This window comes from Convolutriloba macropyga, chromosome 10 (genome assembly GCF_964194025.1).
Source record: "Convolutriloba macropyga chromosome 10, txConMacr16.3, whole genome shotgun sequence".
Taxonomy (NCBI): domain Eukaryota; kingdom Metazoa; phylum Xenacoelomorpha; order Acoela; family Convolutidae; genus Convolutriloba; species Convolutriloba macropyga.
This window is the reverse complement of record NC_134477.1, coordinates 10157286-10176099: the sequence shown is the minus strand read 5'-3', so window position 1 is coordinate 10176099 and position 18814 is coordinate 10157286. Positions and strand designations below refer to the sequence as shown.

At 35.9% G+C, this 18814-nt stretch overlaps 1 protein-coding gene across 1 annotated transcript; it reads left to right on the top strand.

The window, feature by feature from the left end:
- Nucleotides 1-1992: 1992 nt before the first annotated feature.
- On the top strand, nucleotides 1993-18691 carry LOC142348277 (MBT domain-containing protein 1-like). The gene is made up of 6 exons (XM_075399573.1): nucleotides 1993-2158; nucleotides 2701-3084; nucleotides 4939-5293; nucleotides 7130-7583; nucleotides 8578-8691; nucleotides 18015-18691. Exons 1-6 carry the CDS (start codon nucleotides 2110-2112, stop codon nucleotides 18375-18377), a joined length of 1719 nt encoding a protein of 572 aa, XP_075255688.1. The 5' UTR covers nucleotides 1993-2109; the 3' UTR covers nucleotides 18378-18691.
- Nucleotides 18692-18814: the final 123 nt, after the last annotated feature.

Below are 18814 nucleotides of genomic sequence, written 5' to 3'. Positions count from 1 at the left end.
TTGCTGTGTCATCTGCAAATTTTTAAACATTCCAACTTTTTCCTATTTCCTCACCTAAGTCAATTGCATATAGCATGAAAACTATTGGTTCTTGAACAGTATTTTTTAGGACACCGTGGTTTAAGTTATTTTTCGCATGAAAATGTCCAAAATTATTGAGTTATAAGCTTTCGCTATATCCAAAACGATTATTCAGACTACATCATTTTCTTCGATTTAGTGATTTGATTTCTCTGTCAGGGCAAATATTGTATCAAAACAGGACTTTTGCTTTGGAAAAAAAAGAAGAAAAAAAATATCTATTATTTTTTAACCGATAATTGTTCAAAAATTTGGTCAGAAGAGGCCTTTCAAAAATTTTTGTTCGAGTAACCAAATTTGTCAACGGCTTTCATGGTTATGTCTGTCGCCTCTCCCAATGCCAGGAATGACATAGGCTTCTTTCAAAATATCAGGGAATGTGTTTGTGTTTATACACTTTTTAATAGCAAAATGCAATTAGGTTGCAATGGATTACCCTAGTCCAGCCGCTTTTTGTAACAACAGCTTTGTATAGTTCTCGTCTGGTGACCAGACTGATCTAGAAATCTTTTCCCATAAAATTAAAAAAGTCATCTTAGGAGCAAAGACTTTGCTGTTGTATTTTCTAAGACGATCAAAACAATTTTTGAATCATACAGCAATGCTTTTTTCATCTGATAAGACGTGGTAGCAGCTTTGCATTTTTTTTCTGTCCGTTTAATTGAGTAACTTTTGTTTTTTATAGACTCCCAATGTTCTGTGAAAAGGAGATTATCGAAATTGTTTTCTTATTGTCGTTAGAGGCTTTACGTAATTTTCTACTTACATAGTTTCTCTTCACTTTGTAAATGTTAAATAGCTCTTCATTAGGATCTTTATTTCACTTCTTGAACAGACGATGCTTTTCATTAATGATACTACGCAGTTATTTGTAAGCCTTTTTGTGCTTTTTTTGTTTTCAATGCTTTATTTTCCAACAGTTTGATAATATTTACTACATTTTGGACAATTACAGTGAGTTTATAAAAGATTCTATTTGCTCCATTTTGTTTGTACATTATTTTCCAGTCATGCAAAGCAATATCACCGTTAAACTTACTTCTTATTTACAAGACCTCAGAGGTCGATTAAAGAAATTGTTTTCTAGTTGATATAAGAGCATTTATGAACAGGATTAGATTGTCAGTATGAGAACAAACATCTGAGATTTCTAATGTCATTTCAGCAAGGAAGAAGTTTGAAAGGTTAACGTTTGAACAATACGCCATATTTATGAGCAGTTTTTCTTACAGAGGCCTCGGTTATTTTCCATAATGATTTAAAAAACTCTGGTTGATGGTTGTCAAGTCATTTTTTATTTTGATTGGAAACTGCTTTGGTAATCCTATGCATACAGCTCGCCTCTTTCCAATTCAGTTAATGATGATCTCGGTTGGTGAATAAATTGATGACTACTGCACAGAAAATAATCTGGATTAGTATTGTTCTCTTTTATCCATGTTTCAGTAGCAGCTAGGAAAGTCAACTGGTCGAGAGTTGTCAAAAAATTTCTTTTTTACTTTTCGTATTTTTCATTCAGGTTTCTACAATTCATGTATCAGAGCTTGAGATCATCTGTCATGTTCTTTTCTTTGTAGTTCTGGTCTTTTGTTTTCACTTTTTCAATTTGAGCTGGGCCAGGGTTTATTTCATTGTCTCCACTTTTATGCAGAATAATTACTACGATGGATAATACGTAATATTGATGAAACTAAACCCTAGTGAAAACAAATTGTTTAAATAAATCAGACAAAAAGTAAATTTTGGTTTTTTAATATGATTTGAGTGACAGTTGAAGAAAGCAACCCCCTCCATAGAAATATCCTTTGTATTCACCAAAAACATTGGCTCATGTTATTTTTTGTTGAGATGTTCTTTCTCGGGGGGGGGGGGGGGGGGGGTCACAAACGGAAGGGATCCGGATAATCACATAACTTTGAGGGAAACGTGTTTCAGATCTGAAATGCAGCCTTATATTTGTCACATCACTTTTTGAGAATTTTGTTATATTTTTCTTGGAGCTTGTGCCGAAGTTCGCCAATTACCACAATGGCTGATTGTCCGTCGAGTTGCAACTTTGCTCACTTTACCAAAGCATGTAAGTAGGCAATGCTTATGTGCACTGATTTTTTGAACAAATGTCTTATAACCCCACCATATAACGTAATTATAGCTTCGATTGTGGTGCAGCTGCGGTAAATGGGGGGAGAGACATCTATAAGGCATATAGTAACTTCTCCGTTTGTGTCCCCAGTACGTTATGCACCCCTAGGCACGGAGCACGTGCAATTACAAAGTAAATCATATGTACATAGCAAATAATATGCACACTTTAAGCTTGGGTGGGGGGCACAGACGGAAAAGATCCGGTATATAATTATAAGTTATGATACAGCTTAGCTGAAGGGAGGGGCTATCATGGCAAAAGGAATTGCGACTCATTCTCAGCTATGAGTAAACTGAATTGTCTATTAAAACCTTATTATCCAATGAACAAAAATGAGTTCTTTCCCTTTATAGCCCCCCAGCCTAGTGGTCAGATAACCTATAGCCCCCAATCATAGTAATTATACCATAATGAGGGGTTATAATGGGAAAGGCCCGAAAAATTGGTACATTAGCTGATCTTGCTCTTTTTAGGTATTCCATCAAATCTTTTCACTTGGGAACGACATCTAAAAAAGTCTCTTAACGTTGCCAACAATCCTCCTCTTTCGGCGTTCAACGACAATATTCCACTTTCCCCATCCAGATGCAATTTCCATAAGATCAAAGGTTTCTTCGTCGAATTTTCAGTAATGAGCAATCATAATTTTTGGTATTATCAAATAAAAGACGTGGTGGGATATTACCTTTTGATTTCACCCCTGGGCAATCCAGACGAGGTCATCTGGATCAATGTCCTTTGTCCGCACTACCGGGGTTTTTCTCACACATCAAAGAAGACGCTGAAGTCCTGGACGATGCGAGCTCCTTTCTGGACAAACGAAGCTATGCGAGAGCAGCTGCTTAAAACAATGCATGGTATGATCAAAGTACTTTGTTCAGCACATAGGATCTCCACTTATATGTGGTACTAAATGAACTCGTGTCTCACTGCATATTTGTGTATAATTTGGTCTTGTGGTATAATCTTTAGGTATAATTTGGTTTTTTATGCGAAAATTGTCTGAGCTCCTCTTAGAGCAATGTTTAAATTTTTGCTTGACCATTTTGCACTTTTATTCTTCGACATTCTTTGACTTCTCAAATGATTTTTTCAAGCTTTTGTTCTTCCTTTTTGAGTGATCTCCATTGCTCTCACTCCGAAGTAAAGCTTGTTGCTAAAAAAAATCGATTGCAGTATAGCAATAGGAACGTTCTGATAGCCGAGTGGGCAGTGCTTGCCAGGGAGCGGGAGGTCAATGGTGCGAATCCCGGCGTGGTAACCTATTTTTGCACCCTTATAGAAAAATTTATCCGGGCTACAGCCCCTGAATTAAATTGCCTCGCCTGTCGTTCAAGAGCAATTCTTCCGACATTATTCGGTTTGTCTTGAAAAATGTGATTGTTAATTTTCCCTTTTTAATACCACTATGTTTAATTACTCTTGAACAAAGTTCATAGCAATTATTGTAAACGTGCGTGTCTTTTTTATGCAAAATTGTCACTTGACAATTTTGACTTTTCAAGTGACTTTTACGCCCTTGACTTTTTCGGTTTCGCGTGATCTAAAATTCTCTCTCAATCACAATTTCAAGCAGCTGACCTCAATTGGCGGCACTTTAATACTAAAATTCAACTGAAAAGTGCGCCGAAACTGGTGTCATTTTTTACTTTATATCTTAATAGTGGTATATGTTAACCTCTAATGTAGTTATTTGAAGCTCACTATTGAGTTTCTTAGTCCCATTTCTCTCCCCTCCCACCCCCCCCCCCGACTGAAGAAGGCTGCAATTCATTTAGAGCTCCCACTAGTCGTTCGAGAGCAATTCTTCCGACGTTTAGGCGGTTATGTTTTTAATTGATATCACTGATTTTATAGCAATTACATTAGTACTGCGATCGTTTTACGACTCGAAGACGAGTATTGCTATTCTACAGGTTTTCAAGACTCGAACAAGAGTATCTGTATTCAAGGTTTTTACGATTCAAAGAGGTGTATTGATACTCCTAAGGTTTTTAAGTCTCGAAGACGAGTATCTGTATTCAAGGTTTTTACGACTCAAAGAGGTGTATTGCTATTCCACAGGTTTTTAAGAGTCGAAGAGGAGTATCTGTATTCAATGTTTTTAGGACTCAAAGATGTGTATTGATATTCCACAGGTTTTCAAGACTCGAATAGTGGTATCTGTATTCAAGGTTTTTACGACTCAGAGGTGTATTGGTACTCCACGGGTTTTTAAGACTCGAAGAGTATTGCTATTCTGCAGTTTTTTTCAGCTGAAAAAAGACACCTACTTTGTCTTCTATGTTCTCCCAGACGGACTTGTTTTTGAACGTTGACTCCTGTTCTTGAATCTTACATTTTTACAGTAGATTAGTTTCTAATGTATCGTAATTAGGAACTGCTGCAATTGCACAAGATCGAAAGGCCATTTTGAGATTACCCCTCTCCAAGCCCCAGTTTTGGGGTTTAGTTTCTAATAAAGGTAAAGGAGATCTCTCGCGGCTATTTTCCGGGTATAGTTGGCTAAGTTTGCTTTTCTAGTGGTTTTGGTGTAGATTAAATTAAATTACTTTTTCTAGCATATTTTTGTGTGTTTTTAAGTTTCGTTTTTTTTGCTTTTCATATTTTCAAGTTTTTGTTCAGCTGTTAATTTCGAGTATGTCATATGCTTGTTTATGCCGAATAGATGATAAGTGCGAATAGATTTACTATCCGCTTGTTTTTTTTAGGTCAACGAGAGATCGGAGCTGCTTTCATCGACGAACTGCAATCCTACATGCGAACTCACAAACACTCGACGTGCAAAATGAGCATCGGGAACACAGTTGAGCTTTTTGACAAAAATTACTTTGGATCTATGAAACAAGCATTTATTAAAAGCGTTGCAGCCAACGGGCATATGATCGAACTGTTTTACCGACCTATGAAGAAAAAAGAATTGCCGAATGCGAAGAAATGTGAACAGCTGATGAGTGAGTGTGTGAAAGGTGACAATGAGAAAACATTTTGGGTGACTGCTTTTTCACAATTGTTTCATCCGGTCGGCTGGGCCAAAGAAGTTGGTCACGTGGAAGATTTACCTTTGTAAGTTTGAGTATGCGTTGTGTTTTGATGAAGTCCTGAAGAACGGTGCACTTTTATTTGCTTTTGCAGTGATTTTTAATTGCTCTCGAACGAAGTTTGAAGCAATTATTGTAAACGTGTGTGCCGTTCTTATGCAAAAATTTTTTTCGACCTTTTTCTCGTAGAACATTCTTTCGATTTCACTTCGAGTGACCTCTTGTCTTTTTGAGTTATTTCAACTCCGATCATTCTGAAATTAAGTTGTTGCTAAAAAAAGCGTTGGTGAGAGAAGAACGTTAACAGCCCGAGTAGCGTAGTGGTTACTGTCCCAGGACTGTCGTCCGGGAGGTCGCTGGTTGGAACTCTCCCTAGTCAGGATTTTGCATAAAAGTTTCTGTAGCCTATGCCTATGCCCCCTTCTAAATTGTTTGCCTCATCAGTGGTTCGAGAGCAATTTGTCCAACGCTAGTCGGTTTAAATTTTTTTGTGAAGTCTTGAAAAACGATGCACTTTTATTTGCCTAGCAGTGAACTCTTCTTTAGGTGCATTTTGTAAAAGGCGAACGCTTTTTCTTTGAAGAACAGCTTAGGAACTCAACATTTTCACCGTAACTTTTGGCATTTTAATTGAACTTGACGTTGTTTAGTAGCTAAACAGGAACTAATTGGAAAAAGTTTGAGTGACTTGAAAGAACTTAAACTAAAAAGGATCATTTAACTATGACTGTAAACTTGCTATGTTACAACCGTGTGTTGTACGAGTCATTTTCAATTCAGTTGATGCATGGCAACACCTTGGTCATTGCTCGATTCGCTTACTAGGTGACAATTACAACAATCTTTCTCAAAATTTCACCCCAATCAATGTCACGCCTATGACAGGTTTTTGCTCAATTGAAAACACGTCATGGCTAAGTTTATCACAGTTCATCCAAAAGGAAAGAAAAATCTCTTATGCCTCATTGGGAACGGTTTGACTCTTAATGATTGATCGAAAAATGTTGAAACTATTCTCCTCGGAGCTCGTCCAATTTGATATTTTTCGACGTTGAAATTTCTGAACTCGGGGACTGGTCAATTTGGAGTTGATCTTACAGGAATTCTGGTTAAAATTGTCAGGAATTAAATTGTTCCTCAGAAGTTTTATTTGATTTTGCCTGAAAGTGATTATTATTTCCATGAAATTAATTATGGAATGTCCAATTAATTAAATTTGAAGAAGCAGAATATTAAAAAAAAAACATTTGTTGGTCGCCGTGTTGGCCGACAGGGCTTTTAGCCGACAACCATAAATTGAGAAATTTAGCTGACACTTCACGTAATATGAGCAGATTAATTTATTGTGACTAGTGTAACGAAGTTCCATAGTTGCACCCCTGTAGCCGATCACCAAAAATAATGGTCCACCGGAAGAATTGTCCGTTGGGCTAAAAAAAATTGATTGATTCCTGGAGTAGAATCCAAGCAAACAGTCATCTGATCTGCCTGCCTCACAAAAATCTTCGCTATAAATTCCTTTTTTCAGCCATTGACTATCACGGAATTTCTAAATTAACATAGGAATCTTCCTGCTTCTCTTCCTGAGTCTTCAAAATTATCAATGAAAATTTAGATTAGAACTGAGCTACCAGGGCAGAAAACTGAAATTTTTAATATGAACGGGTTATGGAGAGCTAGGTCTCCGAAGATTGTTATCCGACCGTAAATTGGTTTGCAAAAATCGGCGCATAAATGATGTTGAAGTGAACTCCTTTTGTAATCGATTTCATGTCAAGCAATATGTTGGAAGAGATATGACACGAATTTCTACCGCAATTGTAAACAAGAATTACGAGACTGAGATTTTTTTTTGTTTCAGTGATTGTCAGTGCATGCCTCGCCATTCACCAGAGCCCGGAAAAAATTTCAACGTTCTACAATTCGAACAAACTGAAAAGACAACAAAAACTCCGAAGTTCAAGAAAGGTCAGAAACTAGAGATGGTTGAACCGTCGACACTGAACTGTATAACTGTTGGAACCATAGTGAAAGTTTTGGGCTTTGGAAACCTGATGATAGCAGCCGATGGAAAAGGTGGCAAGATTCCCAAGGGCGATGAACAAATTTGTGTCCCCGCTACATCACCGTTTTTGCTGCCGCTTGGATATTGTGACAAGTATCGGACGCAATTGAAACCTCCGCCCCACTATCGAGGGAAGTTTTTGTGGCCTGACTATTTGATGGATACTGGGTCAGTCCAGGCACCGGATGAGTGCTTTTTCAATTTTGAAGCTGTCAATGTTGGAAAGCCACGCTTGACTGTAGGAAGTAGGGTGAGAGTAGTTTTTCAGCTAAACTTTAACTATTTAGAAGCTAAAATCTTTGGGTTGGATTTTACCCTACTTACGATACGCGTGGCCTGGCTGTTGAAGACTTTCCGTGTTTAGTTAAGTTAAATTGCCTTGACTGATATCTAATCTGTTTCCTTGCGGCACCGTTCCGTTCTGAAGTTGGTGACAATTATATTAGTCTTGTTGTTCTTTCCGAATTCGATTTTTGTACTACCGATTTCTCGTCTGATTTTGCCTGTATTCGACTTTTCTTGAAAAACAGGATACACTGGTCAGTTCCGAGGGCATTAAGTTGCTAATCAACTCCCGTTGCGATTACATTAGCTGCGCTTGACTTATGCCAAGCTATGTGGCCATTTGGATTACTTTTTTGTCGACCTTCTTCATATATAGCAATAGTAGCGAAAATATTTGTCTAATTACAAACACAATTTCGCCACTGTCGCAGAATTTCGGTAAATTTGTAATATTATTTTGCCTCTGACAAATTATTGCAGCGAGAAATTTTGCACTGTTGCTATCGTAGCGAGAGTTGATTTTCAAACTTTTGAATTGTTGATCGGCACCAGAATTGGCATCCGATCAGTTTTGTTTTCCAATGCTTTCACTGGGCGTTGTCACATCAAGAATTTTTATTTCTTGTTGCGTATATTGTTCGAACATACATCAATGGAGCTAGCTCATTATTGTACAATTATTGCATTGGGTGTTTTTGGTCAAAAAATTTTATCAGTACCAACATCCCCTTAAAGTTGCTCGAAAAATTGGCGTTGTAACTTGTAATTAATTTGCAGCTTTCTATTAAGTCGGTTATTGACACCTAAAATATCTTACTGTTTTGACTGAGATAGAAGGATATCTAAGCGAAGCGATAGTAATTTCCCAGAGTCAGTTTTATGTTTAAAAATTTTCTCCGCTGCCTTTTTGTGCTTGGTTATCTTATTCATTAAAGTGTGAACCCTTTTAATGTGTTCAGGTGGAGACCGTTGACGTTGTTAATCCCTCCACAATTCTCCCGGCAACTGTGATGGCTGTGGCTGGTCACCTGGTCAAACTGAACTTCGACTCCTGGCCAGCTACCATGGATCAGGTCAGTATAAACTATGGGAATCTTTTAACCCCCTTTTTTCTCGTTGTTTGGGGGTGAGACTTCTGACTTTGGTCAGTGTTGATTTGCGTCGCAGTCGAATAGAAAGGGAGCGAAAAAGTGAGTAGCTTTAAAGTGTGAAATGTTTAATAGCCGCCGTCAGCCTCACATTGGCTATTATTTAGGCGCTCTCCTTTTTACAATCCAAAGGATTTGGATTGTATTGGTGTGCTGTCTCTTTTTAAAGAAAGATCTGTTCACTCTTTTTTCGGCTTTTTTACGTCAGTGAGAAGTCAAATTAGAGTGGTGATTTTAGTCACGCTGAATTTCTAGCGAGAACTAGAGTTGGTTTAAGGCGTGATTTTTTTCAAAATACCTTCAAAATGGAGTCACATTGGTGTTTGAACAAATTTTTGGTTTTTGAGAGGGAGTTTTTTTTCACGTGAGTCAATTTGACTTCTGTTTTCAGAGTTTCTTTTCCTTGAGTGCTTTTAGTATGATACATGTGTTCTAATTGCGCATAGTTGAAATTGCTAGAATTCATCAAGGAGCAGCTGGAACTTTTTATGACTTGAACACTTTTTTGTCAAAAAGCATTAATGAATATTTGATTTTGCCCCCTTTCAAAAATTATTCGTGTTGTCTCATGACTTAGTATCATCAATGACAGGTCTGAATGGTTGGTAATGGGGCGCATAACAACCTTATTAATGGTCCGAGTTAATAGCTTATTAGTTTTCATGACTTTGGCACTACTTTTTCGCAAAAATTATGAGTTAATTTTTGAGTTTTTGTTGTACTTTTGTTTTTTGTCTTATCGTTTATTCTCATTAATAATAGGCCTGAGGGTGCTAATAGGGGTTGTTTTAGCTGATTAAATTGTTTCTGTTTAAAGTTGATGCCTTCTATGACTTTGACATCAATTGTTTTCAAGAAATATTATAGAATTTTTAAGTTATGCGAGTTTTTGTTGTTAACTTTATTATTTTCATCTTTGTCTCATTATTGACCGTTTAGATTGGTTTCTAAAAAAGGTGTTCTTTTTGTTCAATTTTTTTCAATTCATAGCTATTGCTTTCTTTGACTTATACGCTGCCCGTTTATAAAAAAATATTTGTGAATTTTTTAGTTTTCCAAGTATTTATTGAACTTATTGTTGTCTCATCTCTTAACCTCATTAATGACAGGTTTCTTTGGTTGATAATGAGAAACAAGGGGAATTTAATTAGTGGTTCTCAGCGAGTTTCTAATGAGTTCTTAGAAGTCGTTTTTTGATTTTGACAATGTCTTTAAAAAATAGATTGGATTTCTTAGTCTTGCTTGTTTTGTTCGTGGTAAAATTGCTTAATCTCAATGGTTTCAAACTAATTGTTCTCATGGGACATCTAACACGGCTTTTTGTCGGGTCAAAGCTAAATCAATTCTTTGGATTGTAATTTAGCCCTTGTCCTGCTATGTTTTTTTTAAACCGCTTTACCTTTTGATCACGTTTTACATACGTCACGATTTTCACGCTTGACTTCTGACTTACTTCACTTACTGTTTCAACTGAATGGATTTAAAATTCTTTCACGCATTGAATGACGTAATTTAGTGATTACGGTCAAAGGAAGAGCAAAATCAGAAGAAACGGGATGAACATATAAAGCCCGGTCATTAAATCATGATGCGAAGTTCATTAAAGCGATTGCTAGCTGACATTTGTATTATGCTTAATAGCATTCAGTTTAGAACTTGAATTAAGTGTTATTATAGAATCTAACCAAATGTGCAGAATTTACAAACCAAATAAGAACACTTTGTCACTTAGAAAAATTCTGTCAATTTCTATCTTTTAATTTTTCAATCCCAATGTGCGACAAGCGGGTCAACGGGGGCTATCTTCCGACTATCTTTGCCGGCTATGTTTCTGTCTGTGCTTCAGTGTTGAAAGCAGAGTGAAAATTGGCGTTTTAAATATTTTGCGGTTTTTGAGAGGGGATTTCTTGCACGTGCGGCCAATGTTTTCTTTATTCTTTCTGTGGCCTTTTGGAGAATGCTACTAAACGCAGTATGCTTGTTCCAATTGCGCTTTCAAATTCCTCAAGAGACGCAATATTTTCCAACAAGTCGTGTCCTATTCGGCGACACAGTTCGTTTCCAAGCACTCAGTGATTTTTTCTCAAGTCTTTTGGTTTTGTGTCACTCTGCCCCTTAGTTTATTTTATAAAAGAATTAATGTTCTTTTTATTCATTAAAAAAGTATGTGCTTAAGGATTTTGGCGTACCGTCACGCGTTTCAATGACTTTAAGATAAAAAACATTTTTCATTTTAGAAGTGTTTCTGTTCTAACGGTATCTATTCTAACGGTGTTTCTGTTCTATCGATTTCTGTTCTAACTATGAAAGGTTAGTTTGTAGTAATATTGGTAGTCAGGTTCTTATTTCTTTTTTTTAAAAAAAATGCATTGTGGTGCAGGATTTATTCTGCTATTTTTAATTCTGTTGCCCTCGATTTTTACGACAATTTGGTCACTCATAGAAATTCCCAGTCGTTTGCTGCTGTTTTCTAAATGGGCTCATGGGTCAATTTTTTCATTTTCTTGATCAGACATGACCCAGCCCCTTCAGAAAAATTTCTTATGCAAGCAGTAGATCAGAGCGAGACATTGGTATTTTAAATTTGGCCTAAAAACGATTGAATTTGGAATAAATTTTTTTCATAAATCACTCTTTTTTTGCGTTGGGTCTATATTTGCTTTGAATCCCAAAAGATTGTTCAAATACCATTTTGTCACTCTGCTCCCTTTTTGTTACAAATCTGGTCACTTTTCGGCATTTTTGGCTAGTGTACTACTGTTTGTAAAGATTCTTGCTTCACGTGGTCTTACATGTGGTTTTGTAATACATAATTTTGTTCTGAATTCATTAAATTTTGTGCAGTTAATGGTTTACAGGAGTTACTAAGTTTCTTTTAATAAAATGTGATTTTTTCGTAACCTTTTTTTGGTTCTTATTTTTATACTGTTTCTTAGTCTCATTGATGTCTGATCGCATTGGCTGTCAAAGAAGGCGTAAAAGAAACCTTATAATAGTTGCAATTAATATCTTAATGCTTTAACTATTTTTTCACATTTTGTTCTCAAAAATAATAACTTTTTAATAGCCGCTGTCAGACTCTCACACGGCTATTATTTATGCGCTCCTTTTTTTACAATTCAAAGAATTTGAATTGTTTTGAGGCACTGTCTTAAAGAGCTGTTAACACATTTTCACGATTTTTGAAGTCAAATTGGAGTAGTGATTTTGGTCACGCCGAAACAGGAAATAGAGCAAAAAGCGAGTGGTTTTGCGGCGTGAAATTTTTTCGCTCTGATTTTAAAGTCGAGTGAGAAACTGGTGTTTGAACAAAAGTTCGCTATTTCGCTAATGGTTTTTTGTTCACATGCGGCAATTTCAGTTTGATTTTTACTGTTTTTTTAGATTTCTTGACAGTACGTATCTAACGCAAAAATCTAGTGATCTACTTAGGGATTTTTGACCAATCTGTATATCTTGTTTCTTTAGTTGTTTCAATTTATGGAAGGCCACAAGCGTCTATGGCGTCTTTTTTCCGGAAAACTGCCGGCTATGTTTATAGTCTTGCCAAGTTCTCGAGTTCTTGTTGTGTTATGTTTTAGTCCCATGATTGACAATGGTCATCGGTTGCTCATGAAGCGCAAATTGATTTTAGTAATGAGTTGAGATAATAGCAGTGGTTTTACTACTATTTCTCACTGGTTTTACTCTAAACTATTTCTTTTCAAGAAAATGTTAGAGGGTCTTGCATATTTTATAAAAGAATTAATGTTCTTTTTATTCATTAAAAAAGTATGTGCTTAAGGATTTTGGCGTACCGTCACGCGTTTCAATGACTTTAAGATAAAAAACATTTTTCATTTTAGAAGTGTTTCTGTTCTAACGGTATCTATTCTAACGGTGTTTCTGTTCTATCGGTTTCTGTTCTAACTATGAAAGGTTAGTTTGTAGTAATATTGGTAGTCAGGTTCTTATTTCTTTTTTTAAAAAAAATGCATTGTGGTGCAGGATTTATTCTGCTATTTTTAATTCTGTTGACCTCGATTTTTACGACAATTTGGTCACTCATAGAAATTCCCAGTCGTTTGCTGCTGTTTTCTAAATGGGCTCATGGGTCAATTTTTTCATTTTCTTGATCAGAAATGACCCAGCCCCTTCAGAAAAATTTCTTATGCAAGCAGTAGATCAGAGCGAGACATTGGTATTTTAAATTTGGCCTAAAAACGATTGAATTTGGAATAAATTTTTTTCATAAATCACTCTTTTTTTGCGTTGGGTCTATATTTGCTTTGAATCCCAAAAGATTGTTCAAATACCATTTTGTCACTCTGCTCCCTTTTTGTTACAAATCTGGTCACTTTTCGGCATTTTTGGCTAGTGTACTACTGTTTGTAAAGATTCTTGCTTCACGTGGTCTTACATGTGGTTTTGTAATACATAATTTTGTTCTGAATTCATTAAATTTTGTGCAGTTAATGGTTTACAGGAGTTACTAAGTTTCTTTTAATAAAATGTGATTTTTTCGTAACCTTTTTTTTGGTTCTTATTTTTATACTGTTTCTTAGTCTCATTGATGTCTGATCGCATTGGCTGTCAAAGAAGGCGTAAAAGAAACCTTATAATAGTTGCAATTACTATCTTAATGCTTTAACTATTTTTTCACATTTTGTTCTCAAAAATAATAACTTTTTAATAGCCGCTGTCAGACTCTCACACGGCTATTATTTATGCGCTCCTTTTTTACAATTCAAAGAATTTGAATTGTTTTAAGGCGCTGTCTTAAAGAGCTGTTAACACATTTTCACGATTTTTGAAGTCAAATTGGAGTAGTGATTTTGGTCACGCCGAAACAGGAAATAGAGCAAAAAGCGAGTGGTTTTGCGGCGTGAAATTTTTTCGCTCTGATTTTAAAGTCGAGTGAGAAACTGGTGTTTGAACAAAAGTTCGCTATTTCGCTAATGGTTTTTTGTTCACATGCGGCAATTTCAGTTTGATTTTTACTGTTTTTTTAGATTTCTTGACAGTACGTATCTAACGCAAAAATCTAGTGATCTACTTAGGGATTTTTGACCAATCTGTATATCTTGTTTCTTTAGTTGTTTCAATTTATGGAAGGCCACAAGCGTCTATGGCGTCTTTTTTCCGGAAAACTGCCGGCTATGTTTATAGTCTTGCCAAGTTCTCGAGTTCTTGTTGTGTTATGTTTTAGTCCCATGATTGACAATGGTCATCGGTTGCTCATGAAGCGCAAATTGATTTTAGTAATGAGTTGAGATAATAGCAGTGGTTTTACTACTATTTCTCACTGGTTTTACTCTAAACTATTTCTTTTCAAGAAAATGTTAGAGGGTCTTGCGTATTTTTTTTGCTTTTCTTGTGGTCTTGTCGCTTAGTCTCAGAAATAACTGTTCGTTCATTGGCCGTCTAATTCGGTCACTGGCTTTCTAGTGCGGCGTAGTTGTCACACTATCGTTCTATATTTTTAGCTTGCGTTTTATTGACTTTAGTGCCATTTGTTTTTGAAAGGTTTTGGTGAATTTTGCCTTCATTTGGAGTTGTTGTTTTGTACTGTTTTTACCTTGAGAAACTGCAAATGGTTGGTTTATGACTTCCAAAGTTGAATATTGTGCGGTAAGTAATGATTATGCGGTAGGTAGTATCAGTGTTTGTGTAATTTTTTTCATAACTAGCTCTTGGAGAAAGTAGTTTTCTGTAATTTTTTCGTTAATTTTTGGGCTTATAGGATCAGCTGCTTTGTTTGATGTGGCTGGCAAAATTTTTAGGTTATTTGTTAATATAGGGCTTTGGAATGTAATTCAGGACTTGTCCTGATATATATATATATATATATATATATATATATATATATATATATATATATATATATATATATATCTTTTTATTCTTCGTCATGAACGATATTCTTAAATACTTCAAAATTACGTATACCCAAGGGAGCAATAGTTTCTCCCTCATTTCATCAGAAAATTGTTAAATGCAGTAGTTTAAGAAAAGGTGTATTTATTTACTCATAACGTCTTAACTTCTGCGAGCCGATGACTCCAAAATATAGCTTTTGCGTTGTGATCAGGCGCTTTTCACTCTTATTATAGCTGCGAAGCTGTAAGCTGCGCTGAGCTATGTTGCAGTGCTCTTGCTTTTCATAATTCAAATAATTTGAATTGTTTTGAGGCGCTGTCTTTTAAAGATCTATTCACACATTTTCACAAGTCAAATAGCAGCAGTGATTTTGGTCACGCCAAAACAGGAAGTGGAGCGAAAAAGCGAGTGTTTTTGCGGAGGAATTTTTTTTCTCTGATTTTAAAGTAGTGAGAAACCGGTGTTTGAACAGAAATTTGCTTTCTCGCTAATGGTTTTTTTGTTCACATGCGGCAATTTCACTTTGATTTTCTTTTTTTTATGTTTCTTGAATTGGTTTTTTCTAAATGGTTTCCCAATCGATTGATAGTTCATCCTAGGCCTAGTTTTTTGTTCGAACCAAATTTCCGCTTTTCGCTTGTGGTTTTTTGTTCACATGCGGCTTTTTGACATTGATTTTCTGTTTATTTTGATCTGATTTTTATAGAATGGTTTTCGCAATTCAACCAGTCCGGTCTAAGTCTAGTTTTTTTGTTTAGTCAATGAAAATTCTTTGAATTGTACGTCAGGACTTGTCCTGCTATATTTTTTAATTCGCTTTACCTGTTGATCACGTTTTGCGTTTTAAATAAGTCACGACTGTCACGTTTGACTTCTGACTTACCTCGCCCAGTTTTAACTGAATGGTTTTTAAATCCATTCACTCAATGAATTACCCAAGATAGTGAAAACAGTCAAGGTCAAAAGAGCAAAATCAAAGGAGACGGTATAAACCGATAAAGCCCGGTTGTTAAGTCATTGAGAATTAGGTTATCAAAGTTCATTCGGTTGTTTGCTAGCTGACATTGGTATTAAACTTATTAGCTTTCAGTTTAGAATCTGAATTAGGGATAGTTTTAGAATCCAACTGAAACTGCACGGCGAATTAGAACACTTTTTGACACTGAAAAGAAATACGTCTTGCATATTTTTTTTGCTTTTTTTGTGGTCTTGTCGCTTAGTCTCAGAAATAACTGTTCGTTCATTGGCCGTCTAGTTTGGTTACTGGCCTTCTAGTGCCGCGTAGTTGTCGTCACACTATCGCTCTTAATTTTTAGCTTGCGTTTTATTGACTTTAGTGTCATTTGTTTTTAATAGCCGCACAGCGATAGCTGGGGCTATTATTGGCCTTCTCTTGGTTTTTTTTATTTCGTCGTCATGATTTTTGTTACGACCATATGACGTCACAGCCACTTTTTGTTCATTCGTTCATGCAATTTCAACTGAATTGCATGTGTGACGTCGTTTTTCGCTCTTAGTGGAGCGAGTTTTTTTGTTCATGTGCGTGATTAAGTTTTTGGTCACACTTGACTTATCTCACTCTCAAAAATGACTTGCTCACTTTGAAATTGACTTTTTTACTTTAATTCAAAGAGATAAGGTCAAATGGGTGTGTGTCACTCTAAATGAAGGTTATTTGAGATCAGCTAATAGAGGCAGCAATAACTTATACAGATTTTTAATCAAAATATAACAGATCAGCCTTCAATGAAAAGACGAATTTTTTTGTCTGTCTTTTTTACTGTTTTTTTTTAGACTGCGCCGATCTACGAATATATTGCGGCTATTTTCTGGCAATCTGCCAGCTATGTTTGAAAGGTTTTGGTGAATTTTTCCTTCATTTGGAGTTTTGTCCCGTTTTTACCTTAAGAAACTGCAATTTATTACTTCCAAAGTTGAATTTTATGCGGTAAGTAAGGATTATGTGGTAAGTAGTATCAGTGTTTGTGTTTTTTTTGTCATAACTAGCTCTTGGAGAAAGTCATTTTCTGTAAGTTTTTCGTTACTTTTTGGGCATATAGGATCATGGGCTTTGTTTAATGTGGCTGGCAAAATTTTCGGGTTATTTGTTAATGCACGGCTAGGGAATGTATTTCAGGACTTGTGCTGATTTATATCTTTTCGTCGTCATGAATGATATTCTTTTAAATACTTCATTTTGAAGTCAAATTGTAGTAGGGATTTTGGTCACGCCGAAACAAGAAGTAGAGCGAAAAAGCGAGTGGTTTTGCGGCGTGAAATTGTTTCTCTCTGATTTTAAAGTAGGAGAAATCGGTGTTTGAACAAAAATTCGCTTGCTCGCTAGTGGTTTTTTGTTCACATGCGGCAGTTTCCAGTTTCTTTGATTTTTACTGTTTTTTAGATTCCTTGAATTGGTTTTTTCTGAAAGGTTTTCCCAGTCCATTCATAGTTCATTCTAGGCCTTGTTTTTTATTTGAACCCAATTTCCATTTCTAGCCTGTGGATTTTCGTTTACATGCGGGATTTTGACATTGATTTTCTGTTTTTTATCTGATTTTTTAGAAATGATTTTCCCAATTCACTCAGTCCGTTCTAGGTCTTGTTGTTGGTTTACTCAATGAAAATTCTTTGAATTGTACGTCAGGAATTGTCCTGCAATGTCTGATGCTCTTTTTCGTTTTACATTTGTTCACACAGCAAAGCTGAAAAGGTCAAATTTTCTGAATGACTTTTTCCTGTCACTAACGGCATTTGCACGTGTGACGTTATTTCCTACTCTCTTCAGCCAATGTTTTTTGAAGCTCATATGCGTGATTAGATTTTGATCATACGTGACTTACCTCACTCAAAAAATGACTTTTGAACTTTAAAACTTAAGTTTAATTCCAATTAGGTTACTTAAGTTTAATTCCAATTAGGTCGATAGTGTTCTCAACTTATATCTGTATCTGTTTCTATCTCTATTATACGGCACGCAAGTCTATTCTTTCGCAGCTATTCCAGCAAACTGCCGGCTATGTTTTTGTTGTTGATTTTTTTTCAGATTTGTGGTCGTGTCCTTGTATCAACTAAAGTGATGTGAAAAAGATTTTTGAATTTTTTGGCAATGCTTCGTGTTGATATTTAAAAGATCTCGGTTTCTTAAGCATGAGGTGAAAAGCTTTGAATTTTTCATGCCGTAGTTTTGAGGTATCTGAAAGCTCTATAATCTTACATATCTGACGAAATGTTTGTTCATAACATTTATGTGCTGGTTGTAAATGCTAATACGATGACAAAATTTTCGAAAAAGGTAAATTTTGGATTTTAGAAGTTTTTCGTTTTTGTCTGTCTTCAGTTTTCCTTTTTTGTTCAGTGGCCTCGTTGCTGTTGAGTTACATCTGTTTCAGTGGAAATACATGTACAGTGATGACATCTTTCCGGTTGGTTTCTGCGAACTGGTCGGATTTGATCTGATGCCTCCGAAAAAGTATCTCACTGTCGACAATGCGAAGAATTTCGGAGTCACTATCGAAGTCGAAATGCAAGAGGAAAAACAGCATAAAATACCCACGTACCCTAGTACCATGTTTGGAGGCCGAAAAGAAGGAAGCTCAGTGATGCCTGGAATTGATGACGTTGAGATCTTCTCACTTGATGGTGCGGATTCGGATTCTGCCTTGAACATACCAGGTGTTGAGGAGCTGATCATCGGTGTCGCGCCAATGTCAGTTTCTGTTAATGAGAATGATAAAGAGAATTGTTTTCAGTAATCAAAGTTTTGGTGAAGATTGGAAACTCTCAACAAGTTACTTCAAAAATTGGTTGAGTTTGATTGCACCACGCCTAACTGCAGTGGACTATATTGACTTTGCTTTTACTTGTTTTTTTTCTGTTAATTTGTTAGTTAGCTTTGTTCGCTTTTTTGCTATTACTTGATCTTGATTTGAAACATAATGCATCGCAAATTTTGGTTGCGTTGTTGATTTGAAGTTTGTCATTCAGAGATGTTTTGAGAAGTTTTCAGTGCTAATGACTGGAAATTTGAATTAATCATGCATGTTATGAATTTAAAATTTGACACGAATGCTGTCTCTTTTCGTCAAGCTAAAGCCCAACGGTAGAAAAAGTGGTGTTTTTGAACTTTGCTGTCCTTAAAATGAAATACAATTTTCACCTGTCTTAGCTAAACTCTTGAGGGGTCTTAATT

Bases quoted from the DNA above. Each gene is read 5' to 3' on its own strand.
- LOC142348277 (XM_075399573.1), top strand. From the start codon at position 2,110: ATGGCTGATTGTCCGTCGAGTTGCAACTTTGCTCACTTTACCAAAGCA. The intron at 3,085-4,938 runs GTATGATCAAAG...TGTTTTTTTTAG, and splicing joins GCTGCTTAAAACAATGCATG to GTCAACGAGAGATCGGAGCT. The intron at 7,584-8,577 runs GTGAGAGTAGTT...TAATGTGTTCAG, and splicing joins GCTTGACTGTAGGAAGTAGG to GTGGAGACCGTTGACGTTGT.